Here is a 22,901-nt window from a genome sequence, read left to right as displayed (position 1 = left end):
TTTCGTCCTCGCTGCTTATAAGCGACCAGGTGAAATCTTCCACCCCATCGGGCACCGGACGGACTGTGTTTTCGTCTATGGGTAGGCGTGAGTTACGCGCGTGCAATGCCCTTCGGCTTTCCCGACGGGCAGGAGGAGATTGGTTTTTCCCTACATGTTTAGTAGGGCTATTGCCAAATCACTGTTCTTTGAATGTTCCGTCACACAGCTCTTTCATGCCTTTTTTATTTTTATTTTATTTATTTATTTTTTCAACCAGGGTGTGGTGAACCCTTTGGCTCAATATGCTTTGTGTGATACATGAATAAGTCTAATAATGAGTAGGCTGCGAATATGCACCTGGAATGTACGAGGGGTTCACAGCCCTATTAAGAGGAGGAAGATATTTACTTGTCTAAGAAAGGACGGTGTAGATGTTGCTATGTTACAAGAGACACATCTTGATAATAATGAACACTTGAAGTTGCAACAAGGATTATATGGACAAGTGTTTTTTTCATCCTTCACTACAAGAAGTAGAGGAGTGGCAGTGTTGATTAGGAAAAATGTACCTTTTGTAGTAACTGATTGCGTTAAGGATCTGAAGGGCCGCTACGTGATAGTCAAAGGGATTTTGCAAGGCCAAAATATCTTATTACTGAATGTTTATTTTCCACCTGCCCACCCAACTACCTTTCTTACCAAAATGTTTCTGGAATTAGCCCCATTTCTTCCTAACTCTACCGTTATTATTGGTGGTGATTTCAACTTAATGTTAAATCCGCTTATGGACAGATTTCCACACAGCATTGCAACTCCTTCTCCTCAGGCCAAAGCGCTTCATGCTCTATGCGACGAGTTTGGACTTGTGGATGCTTGGAGATATACTCACCCCTCCGATAAGCAATACACATTTTTTTCGGCTCCGCATAGGTCCCAAACTAGAATTGATTACTTTTTTCTCCCGAAAACTGACTTAGGTTCAGTAGTATCGTGCGACATAACAAGTATAATCATCTCAGATCACGCTAGGGTAATCATGGATCTCGATCTTAAAGCTGCGCTTCATAGGTCCCGCCACTGGAGGCTTAATACCATTATTCTTAAGGATGAGGAATTTACCTCTCACTTCTCTGCAGAATTTAAAGCGTTTTTGGATATCAACACCCCCTCAGCTACTACTGCCTCTGTTTTGTGGGAAACATGCAAAGCTTATGCGAGGGGCCTAATTATTTCGTATTCTGCGACAAAGAAGCGACAACGGATGGAGGAACAAAAATCTTTAGAGAGCGAATTGATGGATAAGGAGAAAACATATATTGCCTCCCCATCACCACCATTATGGCAAGAAATAACCGCACTCAGGTCAGCGCTGAATTGCCTTCTTACCAGAGATGCAGAGAAGAAACTTAAATACACCAGACAGAGGTTCTACGAGCATGGAGATAAGGCCGGTAAATGTCTGGCGTACTATGTTAAGAAGCGCGCAGAATCGAATACCATTGCAGCGATATCTGATGAAGGTGGCCACAAGATATATGAAAACAAACTGATAAAGGACTGTGTTAAGAAGTTCTACGAAGCCTTGTACTCTTCTCAACAAGTCCCGGAGGGGGTGCAGCTGATGCATAATTTCTTCACCCAATTTGACTTACCAAATTTTTCAGAGGAACAGAAGACTGCCCTTAACAGCCCTATAACTAAGACCGAAGTGTTTAAGGCTATTAAATCACTGCGAAGTGGAAAGTCGCCAGGGCCTGATGGCTTCTGTTGTGAATTTTATAAACAGTTTCGGGATATTATTGTGGAACCGCTTCTTGATATGTTCAACCACTCCTTCATTACGGGTGAATTCCCGCAGACACTGAAGGAAGCCAACATTTCCCTAATTCTAAAGAAAGGGAAGTGTCCTGATTTGTGCGGATCCTATAGACCTATAGCCCTCTTGAATGTAGATAGGAAACTGCTTTCTAAAATTCTGGCTTAGGGGAGAATTTTATAAAATGGGTCAAAGTTATCTACAATAATCCACAGGCAGCAGTCCTGACTAATGGACTTAGGTCTGATTACTTCAACACTCATAGGGGAGTTATGCAGGGCTGCCCCTTATCGCCCCTTCTATTCGCTCTGGCCATAGAGCCTCTTGCTGAGGCCATAAGGGCGACGCCCACAATACGTAGTTTGGAGATTGGACAGCTGTGTCATAAAATAACCTTATATGCGGACGACATCTTGATTCTTTTGACTAACCCTGTAACATCCGTACCCAGTCTCATTGAGGTGATTGACAGGTTTAGCCATTTCTCTGGCTATAGAATCAATTTGGCTAAGTCGGAGGCCATGCCTCTCGGTACTCTTTTCACAATGCCGGCTACTGTTCCTTCCTTTCCTTTTAAATGGTCTCCTAATGGATTTGTGTATTTGGGGATCTTTATTACCCCGTCTCTCGACCAATTGTACAAAGCCAACTTCACACCCTTATTTGGCAAACTCAAACAGGACCTAGAGCGGTGGGCGTCACTTCCTGTCTCCTGGCTAGGACGCATTGCCCTGATCAAAATGAATGTGCTGCCCAGGCTATTGTATCCTATCCAAATGATCCCCGTCTTGTTCTCTAAGAGAGTACTGAAGGACATAAATGGTTGGCTCACCTCTTTCATCTGGAACAAGCGCAGACCCAGACTCAAGATGGCAGTGTTGCATCTGCCAAGCTCCAGGGGCGGCTTGGATCTACCTAATATTAGATTGTATCAGCTTTCTGCCCATTTAAGATTTGTGAGCGACTGGGTTAGGGGTAAAACCTCAATCTGGTCGGATATTGAGACAGCTCTGTCACAATGCAAACTGAGCGATCTATTATTTTGTAATGATTTTAACGGAATTAAGGCCCTTTGTACAAATCCTGTAACAATCAACACCCTAAAAGCGTGGCGAATTGTCCGCCGTCTTGAGGGAAGATCGAGAATAACATCAACCTTTACCCCTATAATGAATAACCCTGCTTTCCCTCCGGGTTCTTTGGACCCCGGCTTTCAACGATGGTCTGATAAGAATATTAAGTCTCTTGGTGACCTTTTCTCGGGTGGTGAACTCATGTCGTTTGAACAGCTTACCAACAGTTACGGCTTGCCTAGACAGGATTTCTTTCGTTTTTTGCAAATACGACACTATATCACTCACAATACAACCCTTGCTGAGCACCCTGAAGTATCTGATGTTGAGAGGGTTTTGTTTGGGCAACAGCTGACGGTGTCTCTGAGTTCATTTTACCATGTGCTTAATGCTTTGACTACCACTGATGCGCAGGGGATTAGAGGTGTGTGGGAGAGGGAACTGTCGGTAACCATAGATGAAGATAAGTGGGATACCGTTTGGTCTCTCGCAAAAAGGATTTCAATTTGTACTCGGACAAGAGCAATCCAATTTAAGATTTTACACAGATTACACGTATCCCCTCACCACAGACACCTCTTCAGCCGCTCTCTTTCCCCTGTGTGTCTTAAGTGCAAAACTGATGTAGGGACTTTAACTCACTGTTTTTGGTCCTGTTATAAGCTTCAAGAATACTGGGCTGACATTACAGGTGAACTGGGGAAAATCTTCCACGTTGATATAGAGATGGACCCTTTGTCCCTGATTCTAGGTCTTCCAAGTGACCGCCTAAAAGCGGCGGCCAACAAAAGATTGTATAACACTCTAACATTTGCAGCCAGGAAAAATATCCTCTTACAATGGATCAACGATAGGACTCCCACTGTCTGTGGCTGGCGCAAAATAGTTTTTGAACTGATTCCTCTGGAATACCTCACACACGTTATACACCACAGTGTGGGTCAGTTCTATGGGATGTGGCACCCCTTTTTGGACTATATTGGACCGGACCTTTCCGCTATCTTATTCAAAGGACTACTACACACGTGATCACCACCCGGGCGCTGTAAGACTGACTCACCACCTCTTGTATGTTATATTTTGTATTTTGTATCTTGTATTATGCCTTATTTAAGAGCTGTTGTGTACGTTTTGTGTTTGTACTGTTTTGTTGTTCTGTGTCTACTGTCGAGACACTGTCGTGTTAAAGGAAAATCTGCAATAAAAACAATGATGAAAAAAAAAATCATTTATACAACGTGAGAATATATATTTACATATTTTACCAAAATTTCCTGGGATGTTGTTTGAAAAGCACAGAAGAGCAAGAGACAAACTTGACCAGAAACATTTTTGGTGAGAAGCCTTTTTTCGGCTTTTAATTTTCACTATACGCTTATAATATCCTGTTATACTGTAAATTACAGCCATAACAATTAACAGTCTGTTAATGATTTTTAAAGTAATCTAGATTTTGAATTGCTATAAAAATAATTTCTAACTATAAAATTTAATCATTGGTCTATTTTTCTGTACCATCTCAAATGAATCTTGCAATGCGTCTGGCAGCAAGCAGTGGAATGCTGTGTGGAATTCTATTTTTCACGTAGTCACGATCCATGTATTTAGTTTACCTGACAGCTCTCGCAGTGTGACTGGCAGCTATCACACCAACCCAAAACAAACCAAAATGAAATGGGCATATGCATCAGAGCTCATTTTTATCTAAATGGAACACAAACACGAGAACAAAGCTGAGGTCAGTGTGACTCACTCAAGCAGTTTATTGCCTATAGGGGTCATGTTTTTGTGCAGAGCCATGCCCCTCTTAAAGCTACTGCTGACGTAAAAGGTTGACTGCAGAGATGCTTTCATGGTGCTGATAGTGCTGGAGCAGCAGGTGGCATGCTTGTGTGTGTGTGTGTGTGTGTGTGTGTGTGTGTGCATATGTGTGTTGGAAGGAGCTCTGAAACATAATGTGAGAATCAGCTTCTGACAGCTCTACCACAACATCCTGTCTTCCCATTAGCACGGCGAATGTTTGGCACGATTGGCTGCTGAATTACTGTAGACATTAGGAGTGTGGGACCCACGGACACATCAAAGTCATCAAAAGACTAGCTCTAAAAGGATGGAGGTCTTCTGTGGTTTTAATGGCGGATTTCTTTTTTTGTGTGCAAGGCTTTTAGTTGCCCACATGTTGCACCATGATTATCTTTGTGTTTCTCTCACCAGGGGGAGTGTGGGTGGATAAGAGAGGCCGACTTGCAGCCCTCACCATGGGATTTTGTTGGTTAGGACTAGTGAGAGAGAGGCACAAAATGCCAGCAATAAATACCACAAAATTTATACTGAATGCAAAGTTGTGATTTATGAATTTTGCTACTTAGGGACAACATGGGTTTAAGGTACACTTTTACTGCTACTGATGCTTTTATCTGTGTTGTAACTGAGTACAAACACATCTGCATGCACAGACAGGCACTTTTAGGGTTAGTGCGCATGTTACAAAGTAGCAATGTTACATTGTTACAAAATAACACTATTACTGTGGTCACATTGCATTGTACAATGACTGTACTAAACATGTAGCTGGAATTTGACCTATATTTACAATGTTTCTTTCAAAGTACTGTACAGTACTAAATTCAGTAATCACATTACAGCTTCAGCTACATTGTTACATTTGTTACAAAGGTTTTACAGCTCTGTGCAAAATATAATTATTAAAAAAGACCATTATGATAAACACATCAGCATGACTTTATTTAAAAAATGGTTTTGTTTGAATACGTGTAGTTGAAAAAAAAAATTCAGCATCATATTTTCCTACAGGATAGAGTATTTAGTCCTTTAGCTGTTTAGTATAATGCCTGTGGAGAGAGATTGTCAGTGTGGACTGCCTCTCTGGCAGGAGGCTTCAGATGTGATTTAAACCTCCTCTCCAACATGAACAAATTACTCAGGTTCAATTGCAGTTGTTACCAGTTACTGTGCCCTAGTGGCTCAGTAAATGTGGAAAAGTTTTTTCAGTCAAAAATTTTGTTCATGTTTATAAATGTTACAAATTTGGAGAAAGCTCCACATCTATAGTTAGGTAGCAGTGATTTCATACTATCCTTGGATAAAAAGGAGAAAAAAATAGTTCTGGAAAAGACACAGCTAACATAATAACTAATAAATATAATACAGCAGGTGGCAGTGAGCCATTTCCTGGTCTGCAATGGTACCTCTCTTGTTTTAGTGTACTCATCATTAGCACAGCAGCTCGCTCTGCTGTAAATAACATCTTTTCAGCTGGTGTCCATCAGGCACTGAACTTGTATTTCACACCCCACATAAAAAATAAACCCCAAGCGTTGCCACTCTGCTAATTCCATCTCACAATAGCAGCCAAATTATTTCTCTGCATGCTCAGGGTCTACCAAAAGGGATAGTGAAGTAATTTTGGTCAGGGAAAATGAGCGCATTAGAGTATAATGCCTTGCTCGGGTATTAAATGCTATTGGTATCAACAATACAAAAACATGTTGAGAATATGTTTATGAGAATGACAGAAATGCATACAGAAAAAGAAGGGACCAACATGGAAGCGACATAAATGAGTAAAACTGGTCCAAGTAGGCTGAAGCTGGTGTGGTATAACTCCAGGTGTGTGGACAGGAGCTCCGGTGCTTAACGGAATGCACACCCCTCATCCAGTGATCCCAGCTGGGGGATGAAAAGATAGCATGTAGCCGTGTACACTTTGCATCATATCCATACATCCATCCATTTTCTTCCGCTTACCCAGGTCCGAGCCAGGGGGACAGCAGCCTAAGCAGAGAAGCCCAGACCTCCCTCTGCCTGGCCACCTCCTCAACCTTGTCCGGGGGAACACCAGGCCAGCTGAGAGATTTAATTTGTCCTGGGTGTGCCCCGGGGCCTCCTCTCGGTGAGACATGCCCAGAACACCTCACACAGGAGGTCACTCAGGGATGGCCGAACTCTTCACTCCATCTCTAAGGGTGAAGCCAGCCACCCTTCGGAGAAACCTGATTTCCGCCGCTTGTATTCACAATTTTGTTCTTTCGCACACTACCCAAAGCTTGTGACCACAGGTAAGGGTAGGGATGTAGATCAACCAGTAAATCGAGAACTGTGCTTTTACACTCAGCTCTCTCTTGACCACAATGGATTGGTACAGTATTCACCTCACTGTGGCAACAGCAATCCATTTGTCGATCTCTGGAGTGGGCACTCCATCCTTTTCTGGCTGAGGACCATGGCCTCAGACTTGGAGGTGCTGAGCCAAGCCTTTCACCCATTGGCTATGCCTAGAAATTCTGTCCATAAAAATAATGAATTGGTGACAGGGAGCAGCCCTGTTGGAGTCCAACACCCACTGGGAATTAGTCCGACTTATTGCTGGCTATGCGGACCAAGCTCTTGCAGCGGTTATATAATCAGCAATGGGTAGCAATGGGTGTCTGGCCCATTGCTACAAGGCTGATGAGTCTGATCCCCCTATAGTTGGAGCACACCCTCTGGTCCCACTTCTTAAAGATGGGAACCACCCCGGTTTGCTAATCCAGAGGTACCTCCCCTGATCTCCGTGCAACATTGTAGAGGCATGTCAACCGAGACAACCCTACAACCCCAGAGCCTTGAAGAACTCAGGGTGAAACTCATCATTTTTGTAATATATATTTATGGAAATGTAACTTGTATGTAATATATAATATATATGTCTTGTAATATATCTATACTAAAGCACTTCTGGATGGATGCAAACTCCATTTCGTTGCCTTGTACTTGTGACATGTGCAATGACAATAAAGTTGAATTCTATTCTAATTCTATTCTATTCTATCAGCCCCAGGGGATCTGCCACCAAGGAGTTGTTAAACTGCCTCAGTGACCTCCTTCAATCTCCCTTGGAATGCTGTCAAAGTTCTGCCGGATGTGGGAGTTGAAGATCTTGTGGACAGGGACCTCTGGCAAGTGGTGATCAGTTGACAGCTCAGCACTGCTCTTCACCCAAGTGTTTAGAACATATGGTTGCAGATCTGATGAAACGATTACAAAATCGATCATCGACATGCGGCCTAGAGTGCCTCTGTTTGAACGTGGTGTTTGTTATGGACAAACTGTGGTTTGCACAGAAATCGAGTAACAGAACACTGCTTGAGTTCAGATCTGGCAGGCCGTTCCTCCCAATCATGCCCACATGAGCATTGGAGCCTATCAAGAGGACAACAGAGTCCACAGGTGGAGCATCCTCAAGCAACTCCAACATACAGGCAGCAAGCTGAGGGCATACTTTGCATCATCTATAAAAGTAATTTTTGCTTACATGTATTATTGTGGTATATGTTGTAAAGATCATAAAGCCATTTAAGGCAAATTTTAGGGCACATACATAAAAATCACTTAAGCTATATTAGGACGTAATAATACTCTGTGGTCTCAGGGCCAGTATATTAAAAACAAAATGCAATAACTCAATGGAGCAGATGTAGTGATGTTTACTTCTTGAGCAAACCACACACTGAAGGGAATTGCAGCTATTATTGTTTTCTCCAATTGCCGACCACCTTCTAGTGTGCTTCTAGGGCCTACAAGAACTTTAGTTTATTACGCTCAGAGCTAAATTCAGAAGTCTGGAACTAAACCACACTACCTAGTGAACTTAATATTTTTAAAGCCATCAAAAAATGTGATATTTTTCATTTTTCTAACTTTAACTATTAAGTTATATTTGTTATATCCACTAGTCAAACTAACAATACATTTCCTTCTTATATCTGGAATTCCATTTTTGCAGCAAAGTATTTAAAATTTCAAGACATGTCACAAGAATTTGTTTGTAAAATCTAAAATGTGTGTATGCAAAAATGTGTCTAATTAAAATAGCCAGTCAAAATACAAAGACACAATTGTGAGACAGGATCTTCGTGTTTTCTTTGAACAAAATAGAAGCAACATCTTAAGTAGTTGCTTGAGCATAGGTGTGTTACTGAGGCACAAGTGAGACGAACAACAATCCTGTTTAAATAACAATAATCATGCATTTAAAAGTTTATTAGAGACCAAATGTTTTTGTAATGTATTTCCTACATGAAGGTGCATGGCAGTTAGGTTAACAAAGTGAATAGAGTACAGTGACAAGCTGTTCATATAAATATAATAAGTCTATGCTGTAATAAAACAGAGACCGTATTTAAAAGTCAGCCTGCATACTCTGGATTATGCCAGTAGAGTATTCAGTGTGCTCCAAGACCTAGTAATGAGCACCAGAGTTAACTGCTTACCAGTCTTAAAAATCATTCATCACTCTACAAATAAATTATTCTGCTGTTTATGTTCACTCTCCTAAAACTTCTTCAAAAAGGCCAAAGGTTTGAAGATCTTTAAATGTTAATATAGCTCAGACAGAGTACAAGGAAGCAACAATTCATACTTTACTAGAACTGGTCCTCTGAAGAAAGAAAGCCTCAGAAAGTAAAGGAAAAGACCTGGAAGTTTGTTCAGTAAGAGATAATAAAATATTAGTGGATCAGTGATAGATGAACGTACCATAGACATAGAGGGTGTAGTCATCGTAAGCCTCTCCAATTGAGTTGGATGCCACACAACGGTAGGTTCCATTGTAGGACTTGTTTAGATTTTCAATGTAAAGATCGGCGCCGGTGATAACTGCATGGGAAGGTACGTCGTCATCCACCTTCAACCAGTTCACCCGCTGTGGCCTGAAATTAAAACACCAGAGTAAGTACAGGAGTAAGATCACATTGCTCTTCATCAGCTAGTTTCGGCCAGTCTTTGAGATCTTTTATTGATCCCCTATATCAGCAATACCTTTTATATTTTATATATTATATATATATATATTTCATATTGCATACCTTGTTTTAAATGAACGGCATTCATATTATCAGTGAATGAATTGTAAAATCAAGTTTCATGCTGTTTAAAAGTGGGAACCAATTAGAGTCCACAACATACATTGAACTAATTCTTACTTAAAAAACCTTTTCATTAAGTACTTCTCATCAATTTTTTTTCTTGATACTTCAAAGCTGAATCTTGGCAGTTCTATTTCATGATCCTTTATTTAGTATGACTAACAACTAAGGTTGAAAGTGAAAATGTATCTTATGTTTATGGGGACACAAGCACACACACACACACACACACACACACACACACACACACATATATATATATATATATTTTTTTTAAATTTAAAAACCATAAAATGCAATCACACTGTCATTCAAATTATGAGAAAATTAAAATTCTTGTCACATTATTTTATATTCCATTTATTTTTCTTTAAAAAACAACAATATTGTAACATTATAGCCATACATACTTAGAATATGTACAGAAAATGTTAATATTTATATATTTTTTGTTTTTTTTAAAGTAATACTTAAAAAAAAAATAGAATGGCAATTCACAACAACAGTGTTTTACACTGTAAGGTAAAGCCGATAGATTATAGGGTCTATGTAATATTGAAGACAGAACCTCAGTGATCAGACAGTCCAGCAAGCACCGGCAACGGTACCAAGGTTATATTACCATTTTAATGTACTCGCTATAGGTTTCATATTTGGACAATATGCATGTAATAAATCTCCTGTCAATCTACCAAATAATTATCTTGTATGGCCAACTAATGATTAAGGATTGGCCCCAGAGTAAAGGTCATGCAATACACACACACAGACACACACAAATCCCATGGCATCCCAAAGGCAACCAAGAACTTCCATCTTTTGAGTTTTCTTTTTCTTTTTTATATTATCCTCCTAGGACCTGCCGTCCACATATGTGGACATCACATTTTGGGTTATTTAGACCAAAATACTCAATTTTGCTCTGCAAGGGCCTGATATCCACTTACGAGGACATTATACTGCTACTGTTCTATCAAAATTCTAACAAATATCCTCATTTGTGGCTCTCACTTTTCTTAGCAACAAAAATCAGGTAAAAAAAAACAAACATTTGATAATTCTTTGTTTTTACATTCATCGGGCCCCAATATGCCCAAATATCAAAGAGAAATTAAAAATGCATGCTCTGGAAGAGTTCGGGTCTTAGGAGGTTATAGGTCTGCATTTGTTTTGCACTTTTGGTTATATAAAAATGAACAAGTTAAACAACCCTCTGGACTGACATCAGTATCCGATCTTGGACAACTGTTGCTTAATTGTTTGCATGTTTTGTTCAAGCTCAAATACCTTTTTCACAGTGCAGTCAGTATCACAGTAGCCCACCATTCTTTGTTTCTTTGTTTTCAGAGGTCAGTTTGTTTTGTTTTAGAAATGACTGTATGTTTGTGGTACACTGCGCTTACGTAGTAATACTCTGACTACTAAGATTTCATGAAAAAAAAGACCAAAGTCTATTATATGTGTCACAATGTCACGTTTGTCTTTTTATCTAAATCTCAGTTTCTCTTTTTATTTCATTCCAGGGAGGTTTAGCAAATTGATTCAATCAGTAAAAACACTTCAGTATATGATTGTTCTACAGTAGACATACATTTACAGGTCCTTTTAACAACTTTACCCACATGTGGTAACAGATTACCATTTCTCTGAAGATAACTAACACAGCTTCATCTTTTTTTGTCTTTAGTTTAAAGCAACAATAAATAATGGTAAATAAGATGTATTGAAATGACATCTGTACCTTTGCATACCTCTAAAAGTAACAATAACCGTGCACCAGCCTTGTCTTGAAATTGCAGACTTTTCACGCTTGTATACTTAGAGAAGCTCTGTAGGTGGCTGCCTACCAAGCGTCTTTCTTTGTTCTCTTTTCTACCTTGACTGAGGTTTATAGCAGGGTGACAGATTCCATTTTTATGACAATGAGCTCAAAGTGCCCAGAGTCACAGAGGGTGAAGAGAAAAGAAAAAGACAAAACACCTCTATTTTGCTGCTGCAACTTTCAATGGCCATTGCCAGCTACTGTTATTTCCCCTGAGCATGTGCTGATGGTCTCTCTTGTTGCATTTTGTTGTGGTGTTTTAACTTGTTTCCCTCCATTTGAAAACATTTGGTGTGAAGGGAGCAAGCAAATGGGAGGGGGGTGGGGGTGCACAAAAATCCAGGAAAAAGAAAAATATGAAATAGCTCCTGAAGCTCATTTCCAAAACAAACAAACAAACAAACAAACAAACCACAAGTGTTTTTAATGGCTGTGGTGGATGGCTTGAAAGAGAGAGGACCGTGTCTGCTGCAAGTGTTCTGTAGGTGAAGTGAAATGTAAATTAAAAAAAAAACATTTAGAAATATGAGTTGTTTTCTCAGATGGAGTTGGAAACATAACCTAGAAGAAAATGTTTCTATAGGTGCATCAGATGTTGTGAGGAGGGAAAAATGAAGCTAGGAAAGGAGGTATAGATAGATGGAAGAGGTAAGATGGGGTTGCAAGGAGAGAGGAAGGGCAGGCGTCTAGAATACAAATGGCTGCCTGCAGTCGGGGCCCCCTGTGCTATCTGCTGGTAATGACTGCACAACTCTCAGCAGCTCTAATGAAAATGACTTCCAATTCCCGGCTCACTGTATTGATTGTGTTTTCATCTTTATAAAATGAATACGGGTAGTGAGCTTGTCTCTATGCCAAGTATGAAAACTGCAGGGGGTGGGGGATTGGGCTGGAAGGGAGGAGCATTCAGGAGTGCACACTGTTTTGATCTATGTGCGCGTGTGTGTGTGTGTGTGTGTATGCCTGTTCTGTACTTCTACCTTTCAGAGTTTCATACTGAGTTTTTGAGCCTCAGATGGGAAAGTGAAAAGTGAAGACAGTTAAAGATTGGTTCTAACTTTGATTCATGGTCAAGACTGGATTACGACTAAGGTTTAAATCTGAGGGCCAATTTAAAGCTGGCATTGGCTGAACCTGCAAACAGAGTTCAGCTGTTGATGTCATAGTCATAACGTCATCCAAGATGAAATGCATTAGAGCTGCCTGTGTAGGCAAATGCGAAGGTGCTTACGAGGGTTTCGCACACAAAGATTTTGACAAATAAAGTGCAGTCAAGAGTCACCACTCGTTCCCTTGTATTTCGCTTCTAACAAAGCAGACATTCTTGTCATTTTTTAAAGTGGTCTTAAGCAATTGCTCTCCAGGCTTTCTGAAGGCCTTTCAAATTTTTCACCTCTTTTCAGCCCAGAACTTGTACCTTGAACCATTTTTAGATTAGATTAGATTCGATTTTGATCTATTACATAGTAACATCTGGAGAGTGTCTGATTGGCAGTAGCTTCATTTTTTTTACCATGACTATGATGCCAAATGTACTGCCAACGTACTGACTTTTTAACCTTGTTCCAAACTGTTTTCACCTTATAGATTATATTTCCAATTAATGTATATAGTCGAATATTGAAAAAGAAAATCATGGAAAATCCTAATTTAACAGATATAGATCAGCTGTAGATCAGCGATCCCTAACCTTTTTTGCGCCATGTATCAGTTTAATGTCAGACAATATTTTCACGGACCGGCCTTTAAGGTGTTGTGGATAAAATGATACAACCAAGAGAAAAACTGTGGTATTTTGTAAATATAATAATAAATGCAAATTCACTGTGCAATTGTGTAACTTTATTAGCAGCGTCCTCCTGAAACACGCTAACAACATTGAGAGTAACATCCTCCTCTCTGCCCCTTAATACTCTCTGGTCGCAGGTGGTAATGCATAAATAGTTCTTTCAAAATAAGACACAACTACAACACAGGGAAAGACCCAGGGAAACACAGTTAACGATAAAAACCCTGAAAACCATAAATTTCACAACCGAGCCTCAACTCTCGCGGCCCGGTAACAAACGACTCACAGACTAGTACCGGTCCGTGGCCCAGGGGTTGGGGCCTGTGGCTTTAGATGAAAAAAAGACTTAACTGTGGGCGATCATGGCTCAAGAGTTCGCCTTGTAATTGGAAGGTTGCCGGTCCGAGCCCTGGCTTGGACAGTCTCGGTCGTTGTGTCCTTGGGCAAGACACTTCACCCGTTGCCTACTGGTGGTGGTCAGAGGGCCCGGTGGCGCCAGTGTCCGGCAGCCTCGCCTCTGTCAGTGCGCCTCAGGGTGGCTGTGGTTATATGTAGCTTGCCATCACCAGTGTGTGAACGTGTGTGTGAATGGGTGAATGACTGGATGTGTAAAGCACTTTGGGGTCCTTAGGGACTAGTAAAGCACTATACAACTACAGGCCATTTAATAACACACTAAGAAATTATGATTGCTTATGTTTGGTTGCATTTTAACCTGCTTAGAAAGTCTACACCTCACTCAGACCTCTAAGGAAGGAAACTAATTTCAATCACATTTCAGTAATAACTATCAATCACTCTTTCATGCTTCTAATTCCCTTAGCAAAACACTTCCCCGAAAAACTAAATTTCACACACTTTCCAACTTTCAACTCTCCAGCAGAGAGGACAGCTGAAGTCCGTGACAAGAGCGACCGCATTACAAGGTAAAAAACTTCTTCTGAAACTTTTTAACCCTCTACTGCAGCGCAATTCACTTTTTGTATGCATTTATGTGCTCAGTGCGCTCCCAGGTACACAGGGCCCATTTGTCACTAACACAATTATTAGGTTCCATTTGTCACTAACACGATAATCTGTTTGTATGTGTGTCTTCATAAATACACTGTCTGACATTAGTTGGGCATGACAAACATAAACGAGCTTAGTTGGCATTTAAATCCAGTATAAAATGTTGTGAACACCTCTTTTAGCTATATTTTTATGCTAAAAAACAAAAATACAAACTGCTTTTCAAGTCTGCAGATTCCAGAAACCATTAAGTTTTCATGGCGTGGGCCTTTTTCTAAGGCTGCAATTTACCTTTGAATTTGAACAAAAGAAGCACCTGCAAGTTGGTCACATTGAGTTTGTAATGTAATTTTCATAACAGCATCTTCATCTCATGACTGTGTTCTGTTCAAATTTGAACTAGCTTGTCAACATACTAATTTGATAGATTTCAACAGCACCAAGTACAATTTATTGATATTTGAACAGTTCAGCAGGTCTCCTGCCGGAGGCTCTCAGGGCTACGCTCAACCCTGCTCTCCCTAATGGTTTCATTTGCACTCCATTACATCTCATATCACAAAGACCTGCCATCTAAACAAACCAACAGCTGGGTTTACCGATGATGCAGGTGAAATAATATCCTAATGAGCAACAAGCTGGAGCTTTCAGATGATAAGGCTAGGCATTTCAAAGGGCTTATTTGCACCGAGTCACTGTAAGTTTTGAAAATGGTGAGAAAAATTAGTTGAGGACAGTTTTCTGTTCACAGCTCTGTGTACCACAAATAATCATTTAACTTTAATCACAAAATTGACTTCATGAGTGCATATCCAGTGTCTCGAATCCATCAACATAGTCTCTCTCAGCCTCATACACTTTCCCTAGATACCTTCAGAATATTATCACTCATCATTTAGGGGAAAAAACACCCAGCCTATTCAACTCTCTGCCTACTGAAATTCTAACTGCAAGACATTAGGACCCACTCCCCTCACTATTATTAATGCCCTTCTGCTCGGTCCTCCACTTTTAAAGCAGCAGTAATTAAATACCTGCTCAAAATATCACACAGTAATTCTGATGTATTTCATAATTACAGGTCAGTTTTCAAATTTCCCCTTTGGAAATCTGAAAAACGAACATAGAAGCCATTCAATTACGTGATTATGTAGCCAGTAATGGGTATTTAGACTAGCCAGGACCCAGGTCCTTATCACATTCCACTCACAGTTTTTCTCCCTGAAACTGTACTTTCACAGCCATTCTATCCATCAGCTGAACTCCATCGGCTAATTAGAAGAAATCTCTGCTGTCTGCGAGAAGATTAGTTCTAGAGCCAGTGTTGAGTAAAACAACACACTGTGCTTGTCAGGCTTATGTACCACTCTTAGCTTCCTCTTCCACAGAGTTGTGACATTTGGCATTTCCAATTTTCTAATTTGTCATCAAAAACTAAGTTTTAGCCCATGAGGCAATGTTCACGAGTCACTTTTTTTAATGCCAGGACATGGCACGGATCATCTCGTTACAATTGGGTGAATGTTGAGTAGTGGCATTCACGTGGGTGGTATTTTGAGCAAACAGACTACGCACGCTCCACATGATAATAGTACTGCCTGTAGCACTGGCATATATCAGCTGAACAATGTGGCCCACCAATTAGTAAACAGTCCACAGATAAGCTCAAGAAGCATGACCAAGAGTCCAAAGTACTGACGTGTCCTTCAAACTCGCTAGATCCCCATGTGATTAAACATATACAGGATGTACAAAGGCAAGCAAGCTCCACCCCAGAACCCACAGGGCCCAAGGGAACTGCTACCAAAGTCATTCCACCAGACATGACAGGACACCTTTAAATGTCACATGTCAATGCCAGAACACCTATACAAGAGGCCTAAAACAATAATAATCAGGTGGTTTTAATATTACAGCATAATAAAGGGACTAACAAGATACCCCTAAAGAAAAACTCTGGAGATCTGAGAGATGCTTGGTTGTTCTAAATGGGGAAGACTTGGAAAGTCGAGTATGCAGGATTTAGACAACAATCGCATTACCTTACAACACTCATTATTATGTTTGCATTGGTGTATAGTTCACTGAAAATAATAATCACAGTTTTTTCATTAACTTATAATGAGCCCTTTTATATCTACAATGGGAAAAGGTTGTCGCTTATGGATTCAGCCACAGCTATAACCCAAAATGGACAAAACCAACAGTATCTCCACAGAAGGTGTTTTCAGATAAATTCTTTTTTTTTTGTTAAGCCACTTAACATAACAGAAAATTGACCAAAGATCCAATTTTAAATTGCATCTTTAAGAACAACAAGGTTCTATTAGCCAAAATCAGATGCTAATAGCAAGCTATTAGCCAAAATCAGATGCTAATAACAAGCTATTAGCCAAAAACAGTGCATCCTTAAGAAAGTCGATGGAACTAGACAAGTGGAGGACAAAAGAAGCGACAGACCAAAAAAACTACAGCAGAAAAAAACATTTGAAAGTCATGTCCCTAAAAATATGGAAATGTATTGCAAAGACCTGACATAGGACCTCAGAAATGCATCTAGCCCTTAAGTTGATACATCTGCTGTTCACTGAAGCCTCATCAGAAATGTCCCGGTGGAAGGGTAGCTGTCAAGAAGCCATTCTTACGGAATGAAAACAGGGAGAAAACGGAGACGCATGCTAATTACAAAGGATCTGGACTAAAAATCAATGCCAGCAGGTCTTATGGAGTGATTCCAGTAGGTAGAATAGTGAGTGGCAAGTAATTTGTAAATCACGGTGGAGGCTCTGATATGGTTTGGAGCTTCCCCAGTGGTGTTGGCGATCATGCAACGGCTTTGTTTTTCATGATAATGTTCTCAAACACACTGTAGTAAAAGCATAGTTGGATAGAAAAACACACCATGGAGCACTATCAGTCATGGATTGGCCTGCCCAGAGCCCAGGCGTCAACATTATTGAAGCAGTGTGGAATAAATGGCCTTCAAGAAGCCTGGAGAACTATTCCAGAAGACTAGTTAAAGAAATGACAAAAGAGACTTCAGGCTATGCTAAAGAATAAAGGAAGTCATACCAAATATTGACTCTGAAGCTCGTTAGAACCATACAGACTCTGCTTTTACAGTACCTTATATACAGTCGTTCCATATATGTTGCACGTTTCAATAAGTTGCTGCACCTATTTCCCATTTTCTGAGCAAAATATAAAGAAGGATTGGCTCAAGACTTTTGCACAGTACTGTACACTAGACATATATAACGTGTCTCACTCATACACACAGACACATACTTTGGAGGTGTGTGCAGTATATGTTATGTTACCCATCAAAAGAGAATAAAAACTCTATGCTTACAATAAGCCAATGATTCATCACTGGCATTATAAGTTATGCCAGTTTAGCTAATGAGAGAACTAAATTTATAGTATCCTCGCCATTTTACCTCAACTAAATCCACTGCTGCTTCTGAGTTCTCAAATCCAGTAGAATATTTTCTGTCTGCTTTTCTCCATTCACTTTTATTTTGCGGTCTTATACTAACTACAAAGGGGGAAAGTCTTTGGACTTATGTCCTTTTATAACTTCAAAGGTGCAGTGTAACCATGAATGGTCTGGAAGCCTCAGATGAAATTAATGCATGATACTGTGAATAGCAATATGCACTCCATATTTGCATGTTTTCTCATAGTTCAACGAAGGCTCCAATAAATCACAAACTAATAGTGCTTTTGTGTTTTTCCTTTTTCTATGCTTGGGTTGAATGTACTGTCTGGCTGCATTAGATTAACATTAGTTTTTGTGTGCCAATGTGCCACATTTACAAATTGTAACATAGACAGCAGGAGGTGTTTTTGGTGGATGGTGGGCGTACAAAGCGACTCTTACACAAAGGACCGGGTTTCACATCCAGACTTCCATCTGTGGTTAGGTTTAGGCAACAAAAGCACTTTGAATTGGGTTTTGATTGAATGTACATAAACACACTGTGTGTCAAGTCACTGTTGCTTTTTTTTACTGTATTAAAAGTACACCATGGTCTTTCCTAAGTGTTGTGAGTACCTAAATGAACGTATTAAAAAAACGTAAATAGTGCTTTAGTCAGTACAAACTCGACAGACAGAATATTCTTGCAGAACAAAAAATACAGCAGTGAGCAAATTTCTAATACCAAAAACCAAAAACATGCTGTATGTACAGTGATGTGCAAAAGTCTTGAGCCACCCCACATTTTCTAGGAAAATGGGAAATTGGGATCTTTGTCATGCTGTGCCACCCTTCCACCATTTCTGATGACTCTCCATTGTTGGATCAGCCGGGGTCAGATGCAACTCTGAGGTCCTGTGTCAAGTCTGAGCTGGATTTTTCCTTTTTCTTCAGGACATGACTTTTGGACACTGTTCATCTGCTGTAGATATTTTTTTTTAGGCGTGCTTATTCTTCTTTTGTCCTCAATTATCATATATGCAAAGTTTTCAGTTAACAGCTCTATGGGAATCACGATGGTCAAACTCTGTAGTCTTTGTTCAGTGTTGAGCAGCTTTGAAAAAAAAAAGATTCCTCTGAAAATGGTCAGGTACAAAGACTGGATTGAAAATGAGTGAACAGCAGCCAACATCCAAAGAAAAATTTGGAAGACTGTCAGAAAGCTTGGAGAACGATTGCTCAAGACTACTTTAAATATAATAAGAAAGTCTGCCTCTGAGGAAATAAAACGTGATGAAATCAGGGGTGGCTAAAGACTTTTGCATAGTACTGTATTCCTAATACTACCAGCAAAAGCCCCGTACAGCCTTCTGTTGGAACCCATTTATTGACTATATAAAAACATTTTTTGTTTGTTTTGTTCTGTTTCTCTTTATGTGAGCCTCGGGTAGGGAGGGAGGGGGGGGGTCTTTTTGTTAGTTTTGTTTTTTGTTAGTTTTGGGGGGTTTTTTTGTGTATAATTGCAACGTTTTCATTATGTATTGTGACCATGATTTGTGAAAAAAAAAGTGATTGAATAATCATAGATTTTGAAATTATGTCTTTTCCATGTACAGATGCTTTTTAATGCCAGTGCAAGCTAACTGCTGCTATGTTCATTACTTCTCAACAGCAAAACTAAAACAGTAACAGACAGCCACACACCACAATGCACTGATGGTATGTCAGTGAATACACTGATGTGCAACTGTTAGCAGGCAGGCATACCTGTTTCACCATGGCTGTCATTAATTGGTTAAATGTGTATGTTTGCGTGTGTTTGCTTGTGTCTTACTCGGGTTTGCCTCTGAATTTACACGACAGTTCCAGGTTCTCTCCTTCTCTGGTCAGACCCTGAGGAAATTCTACCACGATCTTAACTTCTGGTTTGTCTGAAAAAATGAGAAAAACACAAAGTATTAAATATCCAGATAACATTAGTGACAAACTACAAGTTCTTATCATGAATTCTGGTCTGCTGTAAAAATATCTATAGTATAACTTTAGTATCAACATAATGATAAGCACATGCATCAAAGCTGAAATTTGTGGTCAGGAGTAGAACGTAAAACTGCTAAATCCAATTCAACCTGGGAGTGACATGCAGAACAATGAAGTTGCACGAGGCATTGGTTGGTGTCAATCAGCTTTGCCGACTTCTCGCATTTATATGAACTGAGGGAGGATTTCGAGCACTAATAAGGTGTCCAAGGAGCAGGGAGATCACATCTAAGATCTTGACTATTCAAGGCTTAAAATGAGTAATCTGAAAATCAGAACCCACGAACAACACTGTGAATCCTTTTTGCGGATCTTCAAATGAAAGAAGCAACCAAATATTGATTAAATTTATTAGTTGGTGCATAACTTTAGTCATCAACTTAAGTACATCTAAGAAATTGGCCTCTTTTTTAATGTGGGCTCTTTTACCTTATATTACATAAAGCACCTTCTGGTGACAATTGGAGATACTAAGCCAGCACTTGAAATCTGAGATTTTAAAGGGGACATACAGTTATATACAAACCAAAAGACTTCTGGAACAATCTCCTTTGACAGATGAGACTTAAGTTGAGATGGCTGGTCATATTGCATAGCTCTACCTTTAGGGAAAACCAATCGCAGCATATCGGCACAAACACCTCATACTAACTGTCAGTGGATGGGTGATAAATCGGACTTGTTTTGCTGCCACAGGCCTGGACACCTTGCAGTCAGTGAGTCAAACATGAACTTCTCTGTTCTTAAATTTGATTCCTCTAGAGTCAAATCTGAGGCCATCTGTCTGACAGCTAAAGCTTGATTAAAACTGGGTCATGAAACAGGATAATGATCCTAAGCACAGCAGCAACAGAATGCAGCAAAGATCAAGTAAAAGTCAACATAACTTAAATGGTGCGGTGGGACCTTAAAAGAGTTGTGCCTCAACGGATGCCACAAACCTCATTGAAATGAAGCAATGTTGAAAGGAAAAGTGGTCCAAAATGACTCCACAATGACGTGAGACTGATAAAGTCACACAGCAAACAATTATATAAAGTTATCGCTGTTAAAGGTGGTTCTACAGGCTGATAAATCCTGGGATATACTTTGTTTTTAAAGGTCCTGCAAACACTTTCTTTTCCACATGACATTTGATTTTTCCAGGGTTATATTGTACATGGTAAAAAAATCAGGGATTCCCTGTACAGACTCTTGGGGAACCCCACAAAACACAGGAAGCATAAAAGGGAATCTTTCCATTGAATGCGTTCTCCTTATACAGATGTTGTTAAAAACCGTAGAGAGAGACAGAAAGTTGTTAATAATGGTTAAAATGTTCAGGGCAAGCATTTGAAATAGCTTCTACTTTTAAAAAGACAGAAAGAGAATGGTGCCTGAAGAGCAAACCCTTAAAAGGTGCGAGGATTAACAGGAAATACAGCAACAAGAACAACATCCATGACCTGCCTCAGCAGTGTTCAAGCATCAGAGGAGGCCAGGTCATGTTTAAGTTGCTAAAAGGCACTGTTATTGTTATTAGGACTGAGCTGCTATGTTGCTTAGTCCGGGGGGGATTTGACTTGACATTAAGTAAACAGTAAATTACTTTCAAGGTGTTTTCCTTTAAATTTCCTGCTATTACAGCCTGTGCATACAGATTACAGAGCATCAAACCAGCTATACGTGAGCATATTTTTGTTTAGTGTACATTTTAGTTTCTAGGCTATAAAGTTATTTTTATTCCTGCTCTATTTCTTTTTGCCACTGTTCCCTGCCCCAGCCAACTGATAAATGTTGTCTTATCTTATCTTTTGTGGATATGTAAATTAAAGAAGACAGCAAAACATAAAGCACTAGGAGATGATAGGTGGGCACTGGGCAGGATCACAAGTAGCTTGGTATGTTCAAAGATGCTTCCGGTTAAAGTTGCAAAAGCACTTTAGTAGCTGTTACAGCTGGAGAAAAAAAGCATGTAAGAATGCTGTTTTGACAAATCAGTGGGGTGCTTTGACAGTCACCGCTGTGCTATTCTCTGCACCCGTGGAGTTTTGGTTGTTCCCATTGCACTGGCTGTTGCTGGTGCTATCAAAGCCCTTTTTTCACCTTGGCGTAAGAGACGACTGAATGTAATGTTTTATTCAATCTATCAAACGGATAAGGGATTGAATTCGTTCTTGCCATGCACTGAATGGGAAATGGGAAACGGAAGCTCTCGTCTGACTTACAACCTTTCGCTAAGGTTTAAAAATGCCAGGTATGTTTTGGTTGATGGTTCCAGTCAATGAGGTGTCCTGCTGACAGAAAACCGAAGAACATTTGCTTTTTATCTTGCCGTCTGCTCAGCAACAGCACATCTCAAAAGGGAAACATCATCCCCATCTTTTTTGTAAATGCAATCGATGTCACAAATACCATTTACTTGAATGTAATAAAAAGAGCATAAGAGTATTTTTACCCCATGAAAAAAAAAGTTTTGTTCTAGTTTTGTTAAAAATTTAACATTAAATGGCAGAGAGAAATGCCATTCAGTGGAACCATTTTATTTCAAAGTAGAGTAATTATAGTTTACCAGTTATGATGCAAATTATTCTTGTTCTCTTCCTCTTTTTATGGCCTAAATCCACTTTTTGGTGCGTGTGCTTTTTAATCAGCCTGTAGTTGGAATGATCGAGGCTGAGTTATGATTTCAAAGCTGGCGGTAAAGTTCCACGCTGCTGTCCGACCTTCTCGGCAATAAACAACACGTGTCTGGCCATCCATCTGTCTAAATCACACCCTGTCAGTGGCTGGCTTTCAGTTTCTGTGATGGACAGCAGATGGGCAAAAAGCCAAGTCTTCTGCTCAGTAGGCATGCTTGGATTTAGACAGCAACCCTTTGGTTTTATTTCCACTCCAGGCACTACATGGCATCCTGCAACTTTTTCTTTGCTCACGACGTCATCTGACCTTGTCATCTCGGAGCCATAAACATGAAGGACGCCAGGCATCTGTAGGTTGTTTTGATAGCCTCAAGTAGTTATGGCAAAGCTTTCTTGTCTC

At 40.0% G+C, this 22,901-nt stretch overlaps 1 protein-coding gene across 5 annotated transcripts in view; it reads right to left on the bottom strand.

Moving 5' to 3' along the window:
• cadm1a (cell adhesion molecule 1a) overlaps positions 1-22,901 on the bottom strand; it is a 479,781-nt gene that overhangs the window by 67,087 nt on the left and 389,793 nt on the right. For all 5 annotated transcript variants that reach the window (XM_004551218.5, XM_004551221.6, XM_004551220.4 and 2 more), the window contains 2 exons: positions 19,675-19,771; positions 9,409-9,581 (listed from right to left, as the gene is read on the bottom strand). In XM_004551218.5, the coding sequence (XP_004551275.1) occupies positions 9,409-9,581; positions 19,675-19,771 (270 nt within the window). The remainder of the gene's footprint in view (positions 1-9,408; positions 9,582-19,674; positions 19,772-22,901) is intronic.

Source organism: Maylandia zebra, linkage group LG10 (genome assembly GCF_041146795.1).
Source record: "Maylandia zebra isolate NMK-2024a linkage group LG10, Mzebra_GT3a, whole genome shotgun sequence".
NCBI classification, from domain to species: Eukaryota; Metazoa; Chordata; class Actinopteri; order Cichliformes; family Cichlidae; genus Maylandia; species Maylandia zebra.
This window is presented reverse-complemented; position numbering and strand designations above follow the sequence as displayed.